The sequence below is a fragment of the Pan paniscus genome, chromosome 21 (assembly GCF_029289425.2).
Source record: "Pan paniscus chromosome 21, NHGRI_mPanPan1-v2.0_pri, whole genome shotgun sequence".
NCBI classification, from domain to species: Eukaryota; Metazoa; Chordata; class Mammalia; order Primates; family Hominidae; genus Pan; species Pan paniscus.
The window spans coordinates 8,790,270-8,809,314 of record NC_073270.2 but is presented as its reverse complement, the minus strand read 5'-3'; the positions used below and the strand labels follow the sequence as shown (position 1 = coordinate 8,809,314).

The 19,045-nt window shown below is 37.7% G+C and overlaps 1 protein-coding gene across 1 annotated transcript in view; it reads left to right on the top strand.

Annotated features, from left to right (window-relative positions):
• The window catches only part of HAO1 (hydroxyacid oxidase 1), a 57,854-nt gene that overhangs the window by 33,153 nt on the left and 5,656 nt on the right, over positions 1-19,045 (top strand). The window contains exons 4-5 of the mRNA XM_003821359.5: positions 1,306-1,481; positions 12,413-12,504. Coding sequence (XP_003821407.1) covers positions 1,306-1,481; positions 12,413-12,504 — 268 coding nt within the window. The remainder of the gene's footprint in view (positions 1-1,305; positions 1,482-12,412; positions 12,505-19,045) is intronic.

Sequence of the window (19,045 nt, the reverse complement as noted above, 5' to 3'; positions counted from 1 at the left end):
GTCAACAAAAATAGTGATACGGGAAGGAAGCAACTCAGTGGTACTTTGTCTCAGGTTGGGTTCTCCTAGAAGCAGGCTGTGAGCCTATGATTTCAGTGCAAGTAGTTCATAGGGAAGGTGAAGGGAATACTGCTAGAGGAGTAGGAAAGTGAGGCAAAGGAGGGAAGGCATTGAACAAACGGCATAATACCAAGACAGCTACAGTCGGGGCAACTAATTCTGGGAGCTTAGGCAGAATTTATGTCAGAGTTAGTCTACCTAGCAGTGAGGGAGCTGGGGTATTTACACTTCAACATCCCTAATGCCTCCAGTCTGCTGTGTGGGTTGTGACTCAGGCCCAGGAGCAAGAAAAAACCACTGGCAGAGAAATGAAGGTATTGATAATTGAAAAGCTCTTGTCGTTGTCAAACTTGTCTGGAAGATTAAAGAAGTTTGAGTCAGCAGACCGAGAAGTTCAGAGAGAACCACTAAAAGGGGGAGGGAAAGGCAAGAGGTGACAACTCATCTGCTGGGAAACAGTTCCCACTTCTCCCATGCCCACCACCACCATCACTACTGCAATAGCAGGCAAGAAGGAGTCTACAGGGGCAACAGACAGTCGTGTTAACACCTGTTACTGCGGTTCCAACCTCTTCTAGAATTTTCTACAAGGGCATTGGAAGGTTTCCTGAGGTCAGGTGCAATAACCAGGAGGAAACTGAGATCTGAGCAAAGAGAATAGTGTTAGGAATGAAGTCAAGGGACCCAGTTTGGAGCTCAAATACTGCTATTAGCTAGTTCTATATTTGAGGCAATTCATTTAGTACCTCTGTTTTTATTTTCTATGGGAATCATAGAGTATCAATGTTACTTTCTAAGAGTCTTTTAAAGAAAAATTGTGATAATTTTGGCATACAAAACCCTTTGTAAATTATAATGCACCATAAAAATGCTTTTTTAATTGTGATTAATTTGCATTGCTGGCTGAAAATCGTGTCAACTCTATTGTCTATATCCATAAACTGGCTTAAAAATGAGATGTTTGAATATGAACACATTTTTTTTTTTCTTGAAACAGATTTGTTTGTGTAAACACAGCCTAAGATGTAAAATAAAATTTAGGTCACTGATTAAGACCACTAGAGTATCACATTTAGTCTAGAGTCCTACATCAAAATATGGAAAATATGTGTGCAATTGACTTATAGATAAATGAGGAGTGAACAGCCAATTGATTTGAAAAGGGTAACATTTTTCATTTAATGAATCATTGGAAAGGTATTTCTAATTTGGCAAATTTCTCATTTTATGCATTTCTTATTTTAGGATGAAAAATTTTGAAACCAGTACTTTATCATTTTCTCCTGAGGAAAATTTTGGAGACGACAGTGGACTTGCTGCGTATGTGGCTAAAGCAATAGACCCATCTATCAGCTGGGAAGATATCAAATGGCTGAGAAGACTGACGTCATTGCCAATTGTTGCAAAGGGCATTTTGAGAGGTTCGTTTATTTCTCTACTTGAATTCATACTGACTTTGTGATCCTTTGTGGATACATTCATAATATTCTTAAAGGAAAATAACAAGGAAAAATTAACATGGAAATTGAGAGAGACATTCCAACTCTCAATTCTCTGTTTTCATGTTAGTGAGTAAATATTTCTTCATTCTTAGGTAATATTCTGAAGCAGAGCTAAACTCTCATGAAGCACAAAGTGAGCTTTTTCAAAGAATTGGGATGCTATTGCCTTATTTCAGAGCTGTTACTGAATCATGAAGCCTGGCAAGATCTTGGTAGAACGTCATGAGTTCATTGCTTTACCTGAAAGCTGCAACAGTTGCTCTCAGACCAAAGAGAAGCCCCAAGGAGATATTATGACAGACAGACTTGTTTTAAGAGCTTTTACTCTTTTTCTTGTGCTCCCTCCAGTACAAATGGCTAGGACTAGTTTTTGAGTGTGGTCAAACCCACATCACCTCTCTGAAGAGAATGGCTGACTAGTATGGTCAAATGCTCAATTATCAAGTCATGGGTAATAAGAAACTTAACTATTTCCTCCAGCATCCCCATGTATTCAGATCCCACAGGGAGATACCAATGACTATAATAATTTTGGAGTGTAAATGTGTTTACCCACAAAAATGTTTTCTTGCCTTTGAAAACATATTTTTTTAGTATGGTTATATAGATAACTGCCAAAAACTTTTTTTTAACTGAAATGTTTGAGTAAGTGACTTTAAGATGAGAGTCTGTCCATTAATGTATGTCTATTAAATGACTTTGAATCAAAACTTTTTCATAGATTTTACTTGAACATGTCTGAGTCATGTGGTCCCTATTTATAAAGGTCTACCTACTTTGACTATTTAATTTTATGTGTGAAGAAATGAGCTTATAAAAGTAAAAGAAATAAGCCCAGTGCAGCATTTAAGTAGTGGAGATATGTTTAAATCCAGATGTTCTTATTCTGTGCTTAAACAAATTAAATTAGTTTTTTAAATCGATATATAATAGTTGTACATATGCATAGAGCATATAGTGATGTTTCAATACCTACAATGTGTAGTAATCATATGAGGGTAATTAGCATATCCATCATCTCAAACATTATTCTGTACTTCTACAAAAATTGTTCACTGTTTCCTACTGATCATTGTCCTAGTTCAAAATTTTTGTGGATTATACTTCAATGAATATGTATTGGTTTGGTTTACAGACACCTTTAAATAATGGTTTCACTTCCTTTACTTGCATCCATGTTGTTATCCATGATTACTAGTGCTACTTACTGTGGCTGCATTCAACTGTGGGGACTAAATAATATTAACCTGAAGGTTCTGTGCCATTCATTTATTTATTCATTCATCCATTCTCTTATTCACTCACTCATTCATTCCATAAATATCATAACTACTGTGTGCTAAAATATTTTTATGAAATAAAATAATTTTAGATCCTTGGATAAAATGACAGTCTATTCTTGTAGGAGACAGTTATATAAACAAGCATTTTGGGTGCAATAAAATGTTGCATAGAAATCTATGGGCATGGCTTAAAAAAGAATATGGACAATAATGTAAGAGTGGGTTAGAAAACACTTTTCAGAATGAAAGATGATGCTTGAGTTTTGCCATGATATCAAGCCAATAGACTCTACTTCAGACTGAAGTACTGGCAGAATAAAGCAATTATGCATAACAATTTATAAAACACATAAGCCATTTAGAGAATTTAGACTTTAAAGTGGCTGAAAACCACTGAAGTGTCTTGATCAGAGAAGCAACCTCATCATATAAGCATTTTACAGAAATCATGCTTTGCACAACGAACGTAATGGATGGAGGTGGCAAAATTGTGGTCAGGGAAGACATTTAGGAAATGTTGTTGCCCAGAAAAGAGATATTTGTAGAGATGACCTAGAGTAATGGCAGGGAGGGGACTGAGAAGGTATAATTAAATTAGAAAATTAAGACAGTTAATCACAGAGACGGCCCAGGGGATCTGGCTTTAAAACACTAAGGAAGAATAGAATTTTAGTCTTGTTCCATAATTGTTTCAAATAAGGAACAAAGAAGGAGGTCATTTTATTTTTTAACCACCTTTTCAATCTAGGATTTCCAGTGTATATCATTTTCTACAACTTTATTCCTTAAGATATGTGCAAATCAATTGAATTAGATTTACTATCACACGTTATGTTGAAAAATATTTTGGTTTCTAGATCTTCATTCTGTTATCACTTTAGCTAGGACCACTGCCACCACCACCACCACCACCACCGCTACCACAACCTCCATTACCAGGACAACCACCAGCACTGCTGCCACCCAACACCACTGCTATCACCATCACCACTCCCATCACCATTATCACCACTCCCATTACCACCATGACCACCACCACCACCACCACTACCACCATAGCCACAACCTCCATCAACACCACCATTACCAGGAACAACCACCACCACTGCCACCACCACCACTGCTATCATCACCACCACCATCACCACTCCCATCACCACTATGACCACCACCACCACCAGCACCATAACCACAACCACCATCAACACCACCATTACCAAGACAACCACCACCACCTCCAACACCACCACCAGTATCACCACTACCACCACCACCACTCCTATCACCACCATGACCACCATGACCACCACTACCACCATCATCACCACCTCTCTTTTCTTCTTATCCATATGGATTTCTGGTTTGTTTCTAAATATTTTTGTGACATTTTACACATAGTAGATAGCCCAAATATTTATTTACTGAACTTCTTGATGAAAACTATGAGTCTATCTAATTAGAGAAAGCTCAAAAAAAAAAAAGATAAGGAGAGATGGGACATTTGACATTTAAAGGGAAATAACTTATTTATACATGTACAGTTTACATCGTCTACTTTTCTGTAACTATTTGGTTCTTTTATTTAACAAACAAGAATCATCTCTATGACAACAATTGCACCAAGTAACACATATGCTCAATCTGGATCGGAAGGGAGCAGTGGCAGGGCCAGTTCTGGGAAATCCAATTTTCTCCATTTCACAGGTCCTCATGCAGAAATCACATGGATTGACTGAGAGTCACCCACCCTCTTTCATTTTCCTTTTTCAGAAAAGTGCAGATTATATTTTCAGGAACATGAAATCATGAGCAACTGTGAAGATCTAGACCAAACATCTGACTGTCTCACCATTTTAATAATTGTATTTTAATGAATGCAAATTAGAATGGAAGATGTAATCTCTTACTGTGTGTGGTTAAACTGCCCTTAGAGAACTTCAACGCAAGCTCCTAACATGTACTTAAGACAGAATTTGGTCTTTGTCAGAACTCACACTAGCAAACAAATGGCTTTTTTCAGCAAAGGCATGGTGCCTTTTAGAGTTCTTTTCTTTTTCTTTTAATTTATTTAAATTAGGCTGTCTCACTTCTACTGTGGCTTTGTGTTTCTGAGAAACTTTTCTCTAGTCAGCTCTTCATATACAGGCATACCTCAGAGACATTGTGGATTCAGTTCTGGACCACCACGATAAAGCAAGTCACATAATTTTTTTGTCTTCCCAGTGCATATGAAAGTTATGTTTTTGCTATACTGTAGTCTATTTTGTACAACAGCATTATGCCTAAAAAACAATGTATATACCTTAATTTAAAAATACGTTACTCCTAAAAAACGCTAATGATCACCTGAGTCTTCAGCGAGTTGTAGTCTTTTTGCTGGTGGAGGGTCTTTCCTAGGTGTTGATGGTTGCTGACTGATCAGGGTAGTGGTTGCTGAAGGTTTAAGGTGGCTGCGGTAACTTCTTAAAATAAGACAATGAAGTTTGATGCATCGATTAACTTTTCCTTTCAGGAAAGATTTCTCTGTACCATGAGAAGCTATTTGATAGCATTTTACCCACAGTACAACTTTTTCAACATTGGAGTCAGTCCTCTCAAACTGCCACTGCTTTATCTGTGAAGTTTGTGTAATATTCTAAATCTTTTGTTGTTATTTCAGCAATGTTCACAGCATCTTCACCAGGAGTTGATTCCATCCCAAGAAACCACTTTCTTTGCTCATCCATAAGAAGAAACTCTTCATTCATTTAAGTTTTATCTCATGATTGCAGCAATTTAGTCACAGCTTCAGGCTCCACATCTAATTCAGTTCTCTTACTGTTTCTGCCACATCAGCAGTGACTTTCTCCACCATAGTCTTGAACTCCTCAAAGTCATCCATGAGGGTTGGAATCAACATCTTCCAAATTCCTGTTAATGCTGATATTTTGACCTCCTCCTGTAAATCACAAATGTTCTTAATGGCATCTAGATGGTGAATCCTTTCCAGAAAGTTTTCAATTTATTTTGCTCTTATTCATCAGAGGAATCATTAACTATAGCAGCTATAATCTTATTAAATATATTTCTTAACTAATAAGACTTGAAAGTCAAAATTACTCCTTGATCCATGGGCTATGGAGTGGAGGTTGTGTTAACAGGCATAAAAACATTAATCTTTTTGTGTTTTTCCACCAGAGCTCTTGAGTCACTAGGTGCACTGTCAATGAGCAGTGATATTTTGAAAGAAATCTTTTTTTTTCTGAGCAGCAGGTCTCGACAGTGGGCTTAACATATTTAGTAAACCGTGCTGTAAACAGATGTGCTGCCATTCAGACTGTTGTTTTATTTATAGAGCACAGGCAGAGTAGATTTCGTATAATTCCTAGGGTTATACTTTGCAGCCATGAATAGACTTCTCCTCTCTAGCTATGAAAGTCCTAGATGGCATCTTCTTCCAGTATGAGGAAGGCTTGTTTGGAAGAAGATGCCATACAGCCTGTTTAATCTACATTGAAAATATGTTGTTCAGTGTAGCCACCTCCATCAATTTTCTTAGCTAGATCTCCTGGATAACTTGCTGCAGCTTTTCCATCAGCCCTCAGCTGCTTCATCTTGCACTTTTATGTTATAGAGATGGCTCCTTCCTTTAAACCTCAGGAATCAACCTCTGCTAACTTCAAACTTTTTTTCTGCAGCTTCCTCACCTCTCTCAGCCTTTATAGGATTGAAGAGAGTTAGGGTGTTGCTCTAGATTAGGCTTTGGTTTAAGGGAGAATGGTGGCTGGTTTGATCATCTACCCAGACCACTCAAACTTTCTCCCTATCAGCAATAAGGCTGCTTTGCTCTCTTATCATTTCTGTGTTCACTAAAGTAGTAGCTTTAATTTCCTTTAAGAACTTTTTGTTTGCATTCACAACTTAGCTGTTTGGCACAAGAAGCCTAGCTTTTGTCCTGTCTTGGCCTTTCACATGCCTTCCTCACTAAGCTTAATAATTTCTGGTTTTTAATTTAAAGTGAGAGGTATGTGACTCTTCCTTGAGCGCTTAGAAGCCATTGTAGAGTTATTAGTTGGCCTGATTTCAATATTGTTGCTTCTCAGGGAATAGGGAGGCCTGAGGAGAGGGAGAGAGATGGGCGAATGGCCAGTGAGTGGAGCAGTCAGAACACACACATTTATTAAGTTCCTCATTTTAAAGGCGATGTTTCATGGCACCCCAAAACAATTACAATAGTAACATCAAAGATCACTAATCACAGATCACCGTAACAGATGTAACAATGAAAAAGTTTGAAATAGAGTGAGAATGACCAAACTGTGACACAGGGATACAAATTGAGCACGTGCTGTTAGAAAAATAGTGCTGATACACTTGCTTGATGCGGGGTTGCCACAATGCCACTTGAGCATTGTACATACCTTAATTAAAAATACCTTACTGCTAAAAAATGCTAATGATTATTTGAGTCTTCAGCGAGTTGTAGTCTTTTTGCTGGTGGAGGGTCTTTCCTAGATGTTGATGGCTGCTAACTGATCAAGGTGGTGATTTGCAATTTCTAAAAAACTCAGTAGCTGCAAATTGCTATAAAGCAAAGTGCAATAAAACAAGGTATGCCTGTATACATTGTTCAAGATACTCTAAAAAAAATTCACTTAATGTTCCTGGATTGTGTTTTAAAATTGCTGTCATGTGTCTGGGATTTAGTTACTACTCTCCTCTAAGTCAGAACAGATTCCTAGGCCAAAAGCTCCAAGGGTTTGAAGGCTGAGCTCAAATCTTGAGTACTTACATTTTGAGTACTTGAGTACTTATATTTCACTTTTATACCTTGTTTTAAATTAAATATGGAAATAAAATATTAATAAGATAGCAAACAATGCCACTGCCCATTGACGACTGTGTTTATCAATCAATGTACTTAATGGCAAATTCACAAATATGGAATGCCACACTCTTAAACTCTAAGAATTAATAAAAATATCCAAGATTCATGAACATTTTGCTAAGTGGGAATATTTTGGCCCTTTCATTAAGGCAAAATTGCTTTTCTCTCTGTGTTAAAATAAATTGTAAAACTGTGGACGAGGCTGCATAAGCAGCTAATAAAAGGGGCTTATATCTGGTTATAAATTATCCTTATTGTCTTTGCTTCTCTAGAAATTCACAATCCTATCCTCTGAGCAAATCATTATGTCATTTCTCCCTATATTCCCAATACTACCTGCAGAATATAAAAACCACTTGAAATGATGGCAGATAACAGACTTTTACTTAAGAAACATTTAATTCAAATGGGAGGCACTTTATCATAGTAATCTTGACTAGGATAAAACTGTTATAAACAGAACCCAAATAGAGTTGCCAAACGCATCCTGCAAATAAATCTTTCTCCACCTACTCATCTTTTTAGTTTATATTCCCTGCACCATCAGAGGAAAATGGTAATAATAGTTAATATTTATCTGAGTGTTCAACATGTATCAGGCACTTTCTAAACACACATTCAACTCATTTAATCCACAAGCTAATCATATGTGGATCTCTATCCTCATTTTATGGCTTAGGACAATGATGCACCAAGAAGTTAAGAAACTTGCCACTTACACAGCAAGCGAGCAGCAGATGTGGGATTTAAGTCCAGGTGGTCTGATGACTTACCCTAAGCAGTGAATCACTTCTTCCTCCTGTACGGGATCTGTTTATTGATAATATTTAATTTCTCATAATGCAGGTTGTAGCTACATGGTGGCAGACACAGGAATGTAAACTGGAGAGCTATACATATGCTCAATTACGAGGTTTGAAAAAATACCATTGTCTATGTTTAAGTGTTTTTTTTTTTGTTGTTGTTTTTTTTTACATTTGACTTGAAGTTCAGGATCCTGTACATAACTAGATAACCAGGGCAAACCACACCAATTCAGAATATTATTTTATACTGTCTAATAAGGTTATTTATGACTACACCTAGGTTTTTAAAATAAATACCATGCTATGTCTATTAGGACAGGTAAGCTCATGGAAACATTGAAGGTGAGCTGTGCAATATGACAGCTATATAAGTTAATTAAAATGAAATAAAGGCAAAATTCCAGTTTCTTAGTCACACTGCCACATATCAGTTGGTCAGTGGCTACATGACTAGTGGTACTGTATGATGGAAGTGCACAGATCTAGAACATTTTTATTATCACAGAAAGTTCTATGGTAGTCCATTGAGGCCCTATCTTTAGAGAACCATTTATGAAATACATTTGAGATGAAAGTGTACTGGGCTTCTGGTTTAAAATGATGGACTGAGTACATATGAATTCTCTTGTTAAGTCAAGACTCCATTGAAATTAAAGTATAGAAATGCAAATATTTATACACCAATGACAGCAAAGCAAAGGAGGATAGAGGACAGAAATAGCAGAGAAATTTTAAGAAACTTTTGAAAGCCTGTTGACAGCAGGAAAACATACAGAAAACTGTACCTTGAGATAGGCTTTCAGGAAATCCTAGAGGAGGTAGGGGTAGATTATGTAATAGAATGCTTGAGAGGCTGTAGGTATATAGTCTGCAAGGATGGCAGAGAGGGTAGTGAAGACGAAACGCAAGGGGACTGACTGAAGATCAATATAGGAAGCTGTTATGCCTGCCAGCAATCCTGCTCCCACCCTACTTCTTGTGCAACAATGGACACTTGGCACTGACTTCTCAATAAGAAAATAGCTGATCCTTTCTAAAGAAATTAATGAATGGCTGGGATGAAATATGGGTGGGTGGCATTTCCAATATGACATGATGCTGTCCTGATTCTGACACTTGAGGAGCTCACAGTCTAATTGCCTCTTAGTTGACATTTCCTGCATTTTCTTACATGGAGTTCCAAGAAAGAATTTCCACTCCAGACAAGGACTTGGCAAGAATGAAACTAATTTACAAAACAGGGCAGTTCCTCAATCTTTCTTCCTTAAATATAAATGGAAAATTTAGCATCACTAGGCATATCAGAAACACCAAAACATAAAAAATCAAGATGAATCTATGGAAAAGCTTATCCCAGGAAAAAGAGATAAAACAAGAAAAAGAATTTTAAAAAATCCAAATGATACTCAAAAAAGTTGAAAAAATATATATAAATAGGAAGAATCTGCCATGAAAAGAAAATTAGAGCATAAAGAAGAGTTCCCAATGATTAGAAAAATGACTTCTGATTTTTTTTAAAAAAGGGGAAGTTGAATATAAAAAAGAGCTCTCAAAGATTAAAAACATGATTGCTGAAATGACTGAATGGCTGAGCAGTAAAGTCAATAACATTTCCCAAAGGGTAAAACAACAATGAGAACAATAAGATAAATAGAAAGAAAAAATTATTATATGAATGTACATGAAGACAACTTTAAAATGTCCAATATCCAACTGATAGGAGTTTCAGGTAGAAAAGTAAAAGAAAGAGGCCTAGAGGAAATTATTAAAGACCAACAATTTCCGAATGCTGATAATGTAAGTCATTAGAGTGAGAAAACAAATCACAACTTATCATGTTCCTTATGAAATTTCAGAAAAGTAATGTGTATAAAGAGATAAAACAAACATAAAACTGTTTACTTATAAAATAATTCAAATCAAACTGGTGTCAGTCCTTTCATCAGCAATGGGTACTAGAAGACAATGGACTGATGTCTTTAACAATGGACTGAGGAAAATGGTTTTTCCATTTAGATTATTATACCCAATCCTATTGTCATTCACACACAAGAGAAGCTATTTAGGTGGTCTGTAAGTTTACCTCCCTTGGATCCTTTTTAAGAAAGTAACAAAGGAATCTACTACAAACAAATGAGAATATAAACCAAATGAGGGCATACTCAGACTACAAGATATTCAATTCAGACAGAAGAAGAGCAAACTCAAAGCTGAAGGCAGACATTATGTCTTGTGAGTAGCCACAACAGAATGGAACAGGAAGGCAGAGGGCTCCAGGGGTTATCTCCAGGTGGGGAATAAGGTGACCTAATAGGTTAGATCAAATAATTGAAAAGTTTGAAGAACTTGATAATATTCTGAAGTTTCACAGTAAATGGAAAAAAGAAAAGAAAAGAAAGGCAGTTAGAAATCTAATCTAATCCTAATCACCTCCCAAAGACCCCATCTCCAAATGCCATCACATTGGGGATCAGAGCTTCAACATACAAATTTTGAGAGGATATAAATATTTAGTCTATAGCATATAGGTTTAACAGTTTCCTATACCTATAATTTTAGGAGAAAAATATCACTATCATCATTTGAAAAAAATAAGAATAGTTGAAAAATAGCCTTGTATAAAACAAAGTTTGGAAAATGATAGCATATAATTTATAAAATAATTATCTTGTCTTTTAAAATTATTCTTAGTCAAGTCTGCCCATTATCTCCATTGCTTAATTTTACAGATTACCAACGACCTATACCCATTTGCTTAAATTTCCAAAACCTGATTTTTGCTACGCTCTTGAACCAGTTGGTTTTGCTTAGTATTGCATTTTGAATGTTAAACTTGAGAACCAGTTTTGTTTTCATGATTCTTTTAGCAAATGGTTTGTTATTAGGACATGCTAAAAATAATAGTTTAGAATATAAAATATGTTTTTAAATGTTGCAAGTAGATTTAAGAGAACAGTAATCTATTTTTAAACTGAACTTTCAGAAATTAATATATTTTAAAACATGATTAGAGATGTAGCATAGAATTTTAATTTTTTTTTTTTTTGAGACGGAGTTTCACTCTGTCACCCAGGCTGGAGTGCAGTGGTGCAATCTTGGCTCACTGCAACTTCTGCCTCCCAGGTTCAAACGATTCTCCTGCCTCAGCCTCCTGAGTAGCTGGGACTACAGGCACCTGCCAATAGGCCTGAGGCCTGGTTAATTTTGTTTTTGTTTTTGTTTTTTTGTATTTTTAGTAGAGATGGGGTTTCACCATGTTGGTCAGGCTAGTCTTGAACTCCTGACCTCGTGATCTGCCCGCCTTGGCCTCCCAAAGTGCTGTGATTACAGGCGTGAGCCACTGCACCTGGCCAATTTTTTATACATTTCAATGAGCAAACATATATTTACTTATAGAACAATATTACTTAAAATAGTTACTAAAGCTATTACAACTTGTTATTAAAGATTGTTTTTTGAAATAGGTTTGTGCACTGCCTGTTACATTTACAGTGCTTGACATTTTTACTTTTTTTTTTTTTTTGGCTATCCAAATTGTTGAGGAATAATTTTGCTAAATGATAAAATGGTATAATCTTATTAATTGAAAATATTTAGCAAGAGTATACCCTTATAAAGATAAACACGCTTTATGTCAATGTATTATCTATTGATACTTTTGTATATTTTACAATTAAATTGCCGTAAGTGGTAACATTTTTTTTGTTGTTTTTGGCCAAGAAAACTACCACTAATATTCTAGCGCTAACCCTAGGGTATACTTTTATGCTAAGATTATTGACCCAGGTATGCAGATGGGAGTCAGCCTCCATTTGACTGGAATGTGGAGGACTCTAAACCCAAGCTGCCTGTTAAGTTACAGTTTCCCTAAGGTGCTTGTTTTACTCTCTCCAGGTGATGATGCCAGGGAAGCTGTTAAACATGGCTTGAATGGGATCTTGGTGTCGAATCATGGGGCTCGACAACTCGATGGGGTGCCAGCCACTGTGAGTTTTGGCAAATGCTAAGATTTCCTTTTGGAGTTCCCATTTCCATCAGTGTGTTACTATCTCTATGTCTTCCTCCTCTCTGTGTGTACTTTGTGTAATCACTCAAGGTGAAATACGTGCAAATATGTGAGATCTTGGATTTTAAGTTTAGTGGCACATAACTACCCAAGTTAAAAATTTATTTATGTTTAATTAGCCCAGTGCATTTATTTGTAACCTATGAAAGTCTCTGTTAAATAATAAGTCATTTGTGGGCAAGGATTATTCTGGCATTCATAGATACACCAATAGGTATGTAAACTGGAGTATGAAAGAAAGGATTATGCCATGAATGTCCAAGGACATGAGCTAACAGAGAATTGTGGGATTTCAAAGGCTGTGGTAGAATCTGAGATCATCAGTACAATTGAGACAAGAAATCAGGAGGAGGGACATAATAGGAATTTCCTGTGGGGTGGCGGTTGAAAAGCTGCAGAGAAATGGTGGAGAGTTGGGAAAAGGAGAAAAAAGGCTTAGGTCCGGGCAACGGGAAGTGAGCTGCAAATAGGCTACTCTGGCTGAGTTGTGAACCACCTTGGCTGCACATTGGAATCATCTGGGGAACTTTAAAGAATCCTGATCTGCTCCCCAGGTCTATTTATCAGAATCTCTGGTTGGGGCTTAGGGGTGTATAGGCACTAGTATTTTTTTAAAGCTATCAGGAGATTCCAATGTGCATCTTTGGTTTTTATGCACTGGAGTAGGCAAATCAGAGTCCAAAATCTAGATGTAAAAGTGAACTAAACTGTCCTGAAAGGTGTGGGACTGAATAGAACTGTATCGAAGAGCAATTAGACCCTGAAGATCCTAAAGCCAAGAAAACCGACAGAGGCACTTAGGGTAGATTTTAAGATCAGAGACTGGGGGTCCAGAAATGGATCCGAAGCCATGGAGAGGGACACATTTCCTGGGGTGGATTTTATGGACCCATGATCCAGAATGGGGGCCGGGGGCCGTTGGTGGGGTGCTATCAAGTGGTTCCCTTATGTGCTGTCCACTTGTGGGGATTTGGCCAAGCCTCTTGTAGATGGAGCAATGATGTTGCAGATATTTTTTGCTTCTGCTCTGGCCCCATGTGGACCCTCTTTGCAGTGTGATAAGCCTAAGAGTAAAATGGGAAAGAGTGAGATGTGCTCAGGGAATACTAAATAATCCATCTTGTTTGCAGTGTCTGATGCTGTAACTGCCCAACCGTTTCTCCTTGTCCACTGTATAGACAGAGCCAATTTATCAAGACAGGGGAATTGCAATAGAGGAAGAGTTTAATTCATGCAGAGCCAGCTGTACTGGGAGATTGGAGTTTTATTATTACTAAAATCAGTCTCTCTGAAAAACTGGGTTTTAGGGTTTTTAAGGATAATTTGGTGGGGAAGGGGTTGGAAAGTGGCGAGTGCTGATTGGTCAGGTGGGAGATAAAAATCATAGAGAGTCGAATTGTCCTCTTGCTCTGAGTCAGTTCCTGGTTGAAGGCCACAAGACCAGATGAACCAGTTTATCAGACAGTGGTGCCAACTGATCCAGGTACAGGGTCTGCAAAATATCTCAAGCATTGCTTTTCGGTTTTACAATGGTGACGTTATCCCCAGGAGCAATTTGGGGAGGTTCAGAATCTTGTAGCCTACAGCTGCATGACTCCTAAACCATAATTTCTAATCTTGTGACTAATTTGTTAGTCCTGCAAAGGCAGCCTAGTCCCTAGGCAGGAATGGGGTTTTGCTTTGGTAAAGGGCTGTTATCATCTTTGTTTCAAAATTGAAGTATGAACTAAGTTTCTCCCAAAGTTAGTTTGGCCTACACTCAGCAATGAACAAGGAAAGCTTGGCCGTTAGAATCAAGATGGAGTCAGTTAGGCGAGATCTCTTTCACTGACATATTTTTCTCAGTTATAATTTTTGCAAAGGCGGTTTCAGTGGGAGTGGGAGAGTTTTGGGAAATGCATCTGCCTGGATAGATAAGGAAGGAGATCCTTGACTATTATGAGTCATTGGGTGTGCAATAGAAGAGCCTTGGCTTGGCAGCAATGAGTCTCATAAAGTGGATTTTGTCATGACAAGAGGCAGAAAGGCCAATGAGGTAGTCTTTAAAATTACCATAGCCAAGAAAAGACAGAAGGAGGGCCTGAACTGCAGAAGGACAGAGGGAATTGCTTTCTGCTCCCTATCTTGGTTTCTTCATCTTTTAAAATTTAAACCTTTCAACTGTAATGTTTCATAATGTGATTTACACAGGCAAAGTAACTAGCATCATATAACAAAACTTTATATATCTATGCATATTTACTAAGTAATATATATATTTGTTAAATATATATATGTGTATATATATATGTGTATATATATATATATTTACTATCTATCTACCTATCTATCTATCTACTAAGTAATGTGGGTGAACTTTCCAGACCACCACCTCTCTCAGAACTGGATTCTTATATAAATATTTTCCCTTTTATCGGAACCCTTCAGTGGTAGTTATTATATAGATGGTTGGAATTGGGATGACCATTTGAATTTATCCACACAACTGGAAAAAGAGTAGAACAAATACTTTAGCCAACTAGTAGTGGTCTGTTGTTTCACTGAACTAGCAGGTTGATTTAGTGACATTCATAGACCAATTGTGTGGCTGTGATGGCGGAGTAAATGATGGCAGGGAATATTGGGTGTGCATATTGCGTTGAGTTTTTCCTAAAGCACTAATGGTAGGAACCAAGTAAGTCTTTGTATATTGTAGGATTATACAGTCAAGTGGTGGCTCACGCCTGTAATCCCAGCACTTTCAGAGGCCAAGGCAAGTGGATCACTTGAGGCCAGGATTTCGAGAGCAGCCTGGCCGATGTGTGAAACCCCGTCTCTACTAAAAATGCAAAAATTAGCTGGGCATGGTGGTGCACTCCTGTAATCCCAGCTACTTGGGAGGCTGAGGCAGGAGAATTGCTTGAACCAGGGAGGTGGAGGTTGCAGTGAGCCGAGATCCATGCCCCTGCACTCAAGTCTGGGCGACGGAGTGAGACTCTGTCTCAAAAAACAAAACAAACAAACAAAAGATGAAAAGTAATGAAAACTGGAAGTTGTCAGCTCTTTGCAACTCAGTTTTGCTCCCAGAGACACACTGTTCTAGGTGATATTAAATGTTGGTTGCAGGTAAACAGACGTGGAAAGTGAAGACCTCCTCTGAGGAGGGTGGAGAGGTTGGTCACAGCACAAAGCTTTTTCTCAGATTCATGACTCACTTGTGTATGGAGATGTAGACTTAGTGGGCGGGCCAAATTGTTTTCTAAAAATTAAATATAAATATACTGAAATCAAATCTAACTAGATTTTAAGGGAAAAATAGCCAAATGGTGTTGCTTATTTCCCTCTCGCTGAGAGAATATGGACACGTCTAGAAGGGCTTTTGAGTTTGTTCCCTGAGACTGTTTTTTAAAAAACAATAACCGAACCTAAGACTTGAAACTATAAAAATTCTGTAAGATAACATTGAAAAAACCCTTTTAGACATTGGTTTAGGGAATGATTTCATGACCAAGAACCCAAAAGCAAATGCAATAGAAACAAAGAGAAATAGCTGGGAGTTAATTAAACTAAAGAGCTTTTTGCACAGCAAAATGAAGTCAGCAGAGTAAATAGACAATCCATGGAATGGGAGAAAATCTTCACAATCTACACATCTGATGAAAAACAAATATCCAGAATCTACAACGAACTCATACAAATAAGAAAAAAACAAACAATCTGATCAAAAAGTGTACTAAAGACATGAATAGACAATTCTCAAAAGAAGATATACAAATGGCCAACAAACATATGAAAAAATGCTCAACATCACTAATGATCAGGGAAATGCAAATCAAAACCACAATGCGATACCACCTTACTCCTGCAAGAATGGCCATAATCCAAGAATCAAAAAACAGTAGATGGATGCAGCGATCAGGGAACATTTCTACACTGCAGGTAGGAATGTAAACTAGTACAGCCACTATGGAAAACAGTGTGGAGATTCCTTAAAGAACTGAAAGTAGAACTACCATTTGATCCAGCAGTCCCACTACTGGCTATCTACCCAGAGGAAAATAAGTCATTATTCGAAAAAGATACTTGCACACACATATTTATAGAAGCACAATTCACGATTACAAAGTCGTGGAACCAACCCAAAAGCCCATCAATCAATGAGTGGATAAAGAAACCGTGGTACATATATATGATGGAATATTACTCAGCCATAAAAAGGAATGAATTAACAGCATTTGCAGTGACCTGGATGAGATTGAACACTATTATTCTAAGTGAAGTAACTCAGGAATGGAAAACCAAACATCGTATGTTCTCACTGATATGTGGGAGCTAAGCTATGAGGTTGCAAAGGCATAAGAATGATACAATGGACATTGGGGACTTGGGGGAAAGAACAGGGGGTGGCAAGGGATAAAAGACAACAAATATGGTGCAGTGTATACTGCTTAGGTGATGGGTGCACCAAAATCTCAAAAATTACTACTTAAGAACTTACTCATGTAACCAAATACCACCTGTACCCCAATAACTTATGGAAAATAAAATAAAAATTTAAAATTAAAAAACAAACAAAAGACAATAACCAGCTGGGTACGGTGGCTCATGCCTATAATCCCAGCACTTTGGGAGGCCAAGACGGGCAGATCACCTGAGGTCAGGAGTTCGAGACCAGTCTGGTCAACATGGTGAAACACTGCTTCTACTAAATACACAAAAATTAGCCGGGCATGGTGGTTGGCATCTGTAATCCTAGGTACTTGGGAGGCTGAGGCAGGAGAATCACTTGAACCTGGGAGATGGAGGTTGCAGTGAGCCAAGATTGTGTCATTGTACTCCAGCCTGGGCAACAAGAGCAAGACTCTGTCTCAAAAACAAAACAAAACAAAAAAAAACAAATCATAACCCTCCTCTTTGCATGTCGTATACATGAGGGGAGATACTTGCTTGAGTTTTGCCTCACATTTTAGAGCAAATTTAAGGCTCATGATGATGAGAGAAATGTGAGAAAGGATTTGGTGTACCGCAAAGTACAAAGTTCCCTCAGTGTGTGGGTTTTTCTGTGAGCGGTAAAGGTCTTGGGGGAGGCTGTGGTGTCCAGGTCTCAGTACTTGCACAGAAGAACTTGCTATACTGCAGATTTTGTTATGTCATAAGTCAGAGCCATGGAGGCAGCATGATGTCATGGGAAGAGCACCGAAATGGGAGTCTTGTCTCACCTTTCTCAGGGGATAAGGGCTAGGTGAGTAAGCCAATGAGACTTTTAAGCCCAAACATCTTCACAGTATTGTGTTGCTTACAAAAAGAAAGTGGACAACAATATGAATTATACACTTCTATTAGGTTGGTGCAAAAGTATTTCACCATTACTTTTAATGGCAAAGACTGCAATTACTTTTGCACCAGGCTAATATAAATCACAGAGTTTGCTTATGTGGAGAAATACTTACTCTCACTAGGAGTCCTAGAACAGTAATTTAACTTCAGTTCATCTTATTATGTTGCTTCTGAGAAGAGTTGCCAGCCTCTGCTACACCCCAGAAAAACTAAAAAATAAGATTGTGTTAAAAATATGCTTATTACCTCATGGTTATAATGTGATCCAGATTGGATCTGAAGTAATTAGAGAATAATAGGATGGAATCAAATTGGTTTCTAAAATACATAGCACTAGATCTTCTCAAATTAAGATTCTCTGGAGTATTTGAATCCTATGAGCATTTTTTTTTCAATTTTGCATTTTCATTTTGATGCTATCTGGACACAAACTACCTCAAGCTTAGAAACAATGACTTTCTTTCACAGTGAAAATTATCAATGGCAAAACATTTTTATAGAATAAGCATTTGGGTTGTTAAGTTCTTGAGGATGTTCTGTGAAGTGCTAAAGGGATTTAAATTTTCTTCTGTAAAAAGAGTCCATGCAATTCCATCTTTGAAAAACATTTAATGTATCAGATGGCTTTTGCTGTGTAACAAACCACTCTGAAACTTACTGGCTAAACCACAATCGTCATCATTACATTTTACAATTTTGTGGGTTGGCAATTTGGGCTGAGATCTGCTCAGTGTTTCTCTGGTCTTGGCTGGACTCATTCACATGTGTCTGTGGCCAGCTACTAGGCCTACTAGGAGGCTGTCATAGGATGAGCTCAGCAGGGATGGCTCTGCATTGTCTCACATCTTCCAGCATTCTCATGAAGTGGCAGGTCTCCTAGAGAGTGAGTGGAAGCATGCAAGGCCTCCTGAGATCTAGGCTTAGAATGGGCATCCTGTCACTTCTCTCAATTCCACTGATGAAAGCAAATCACAAGTTCAATTCAGATCTAAGGTGGCAGAACAGAACCCTCCTTCCTTTCCCTTTCTCCCATAATGTTGCAAGGAAATGAAGATAAAGAGGAGATCATTGCAGCCATTTTTGCAGTTGCAAACAATCAGCAAAATGTATATGAACCAGTGATTTTCTAAGTGTGCTTAGGAAAA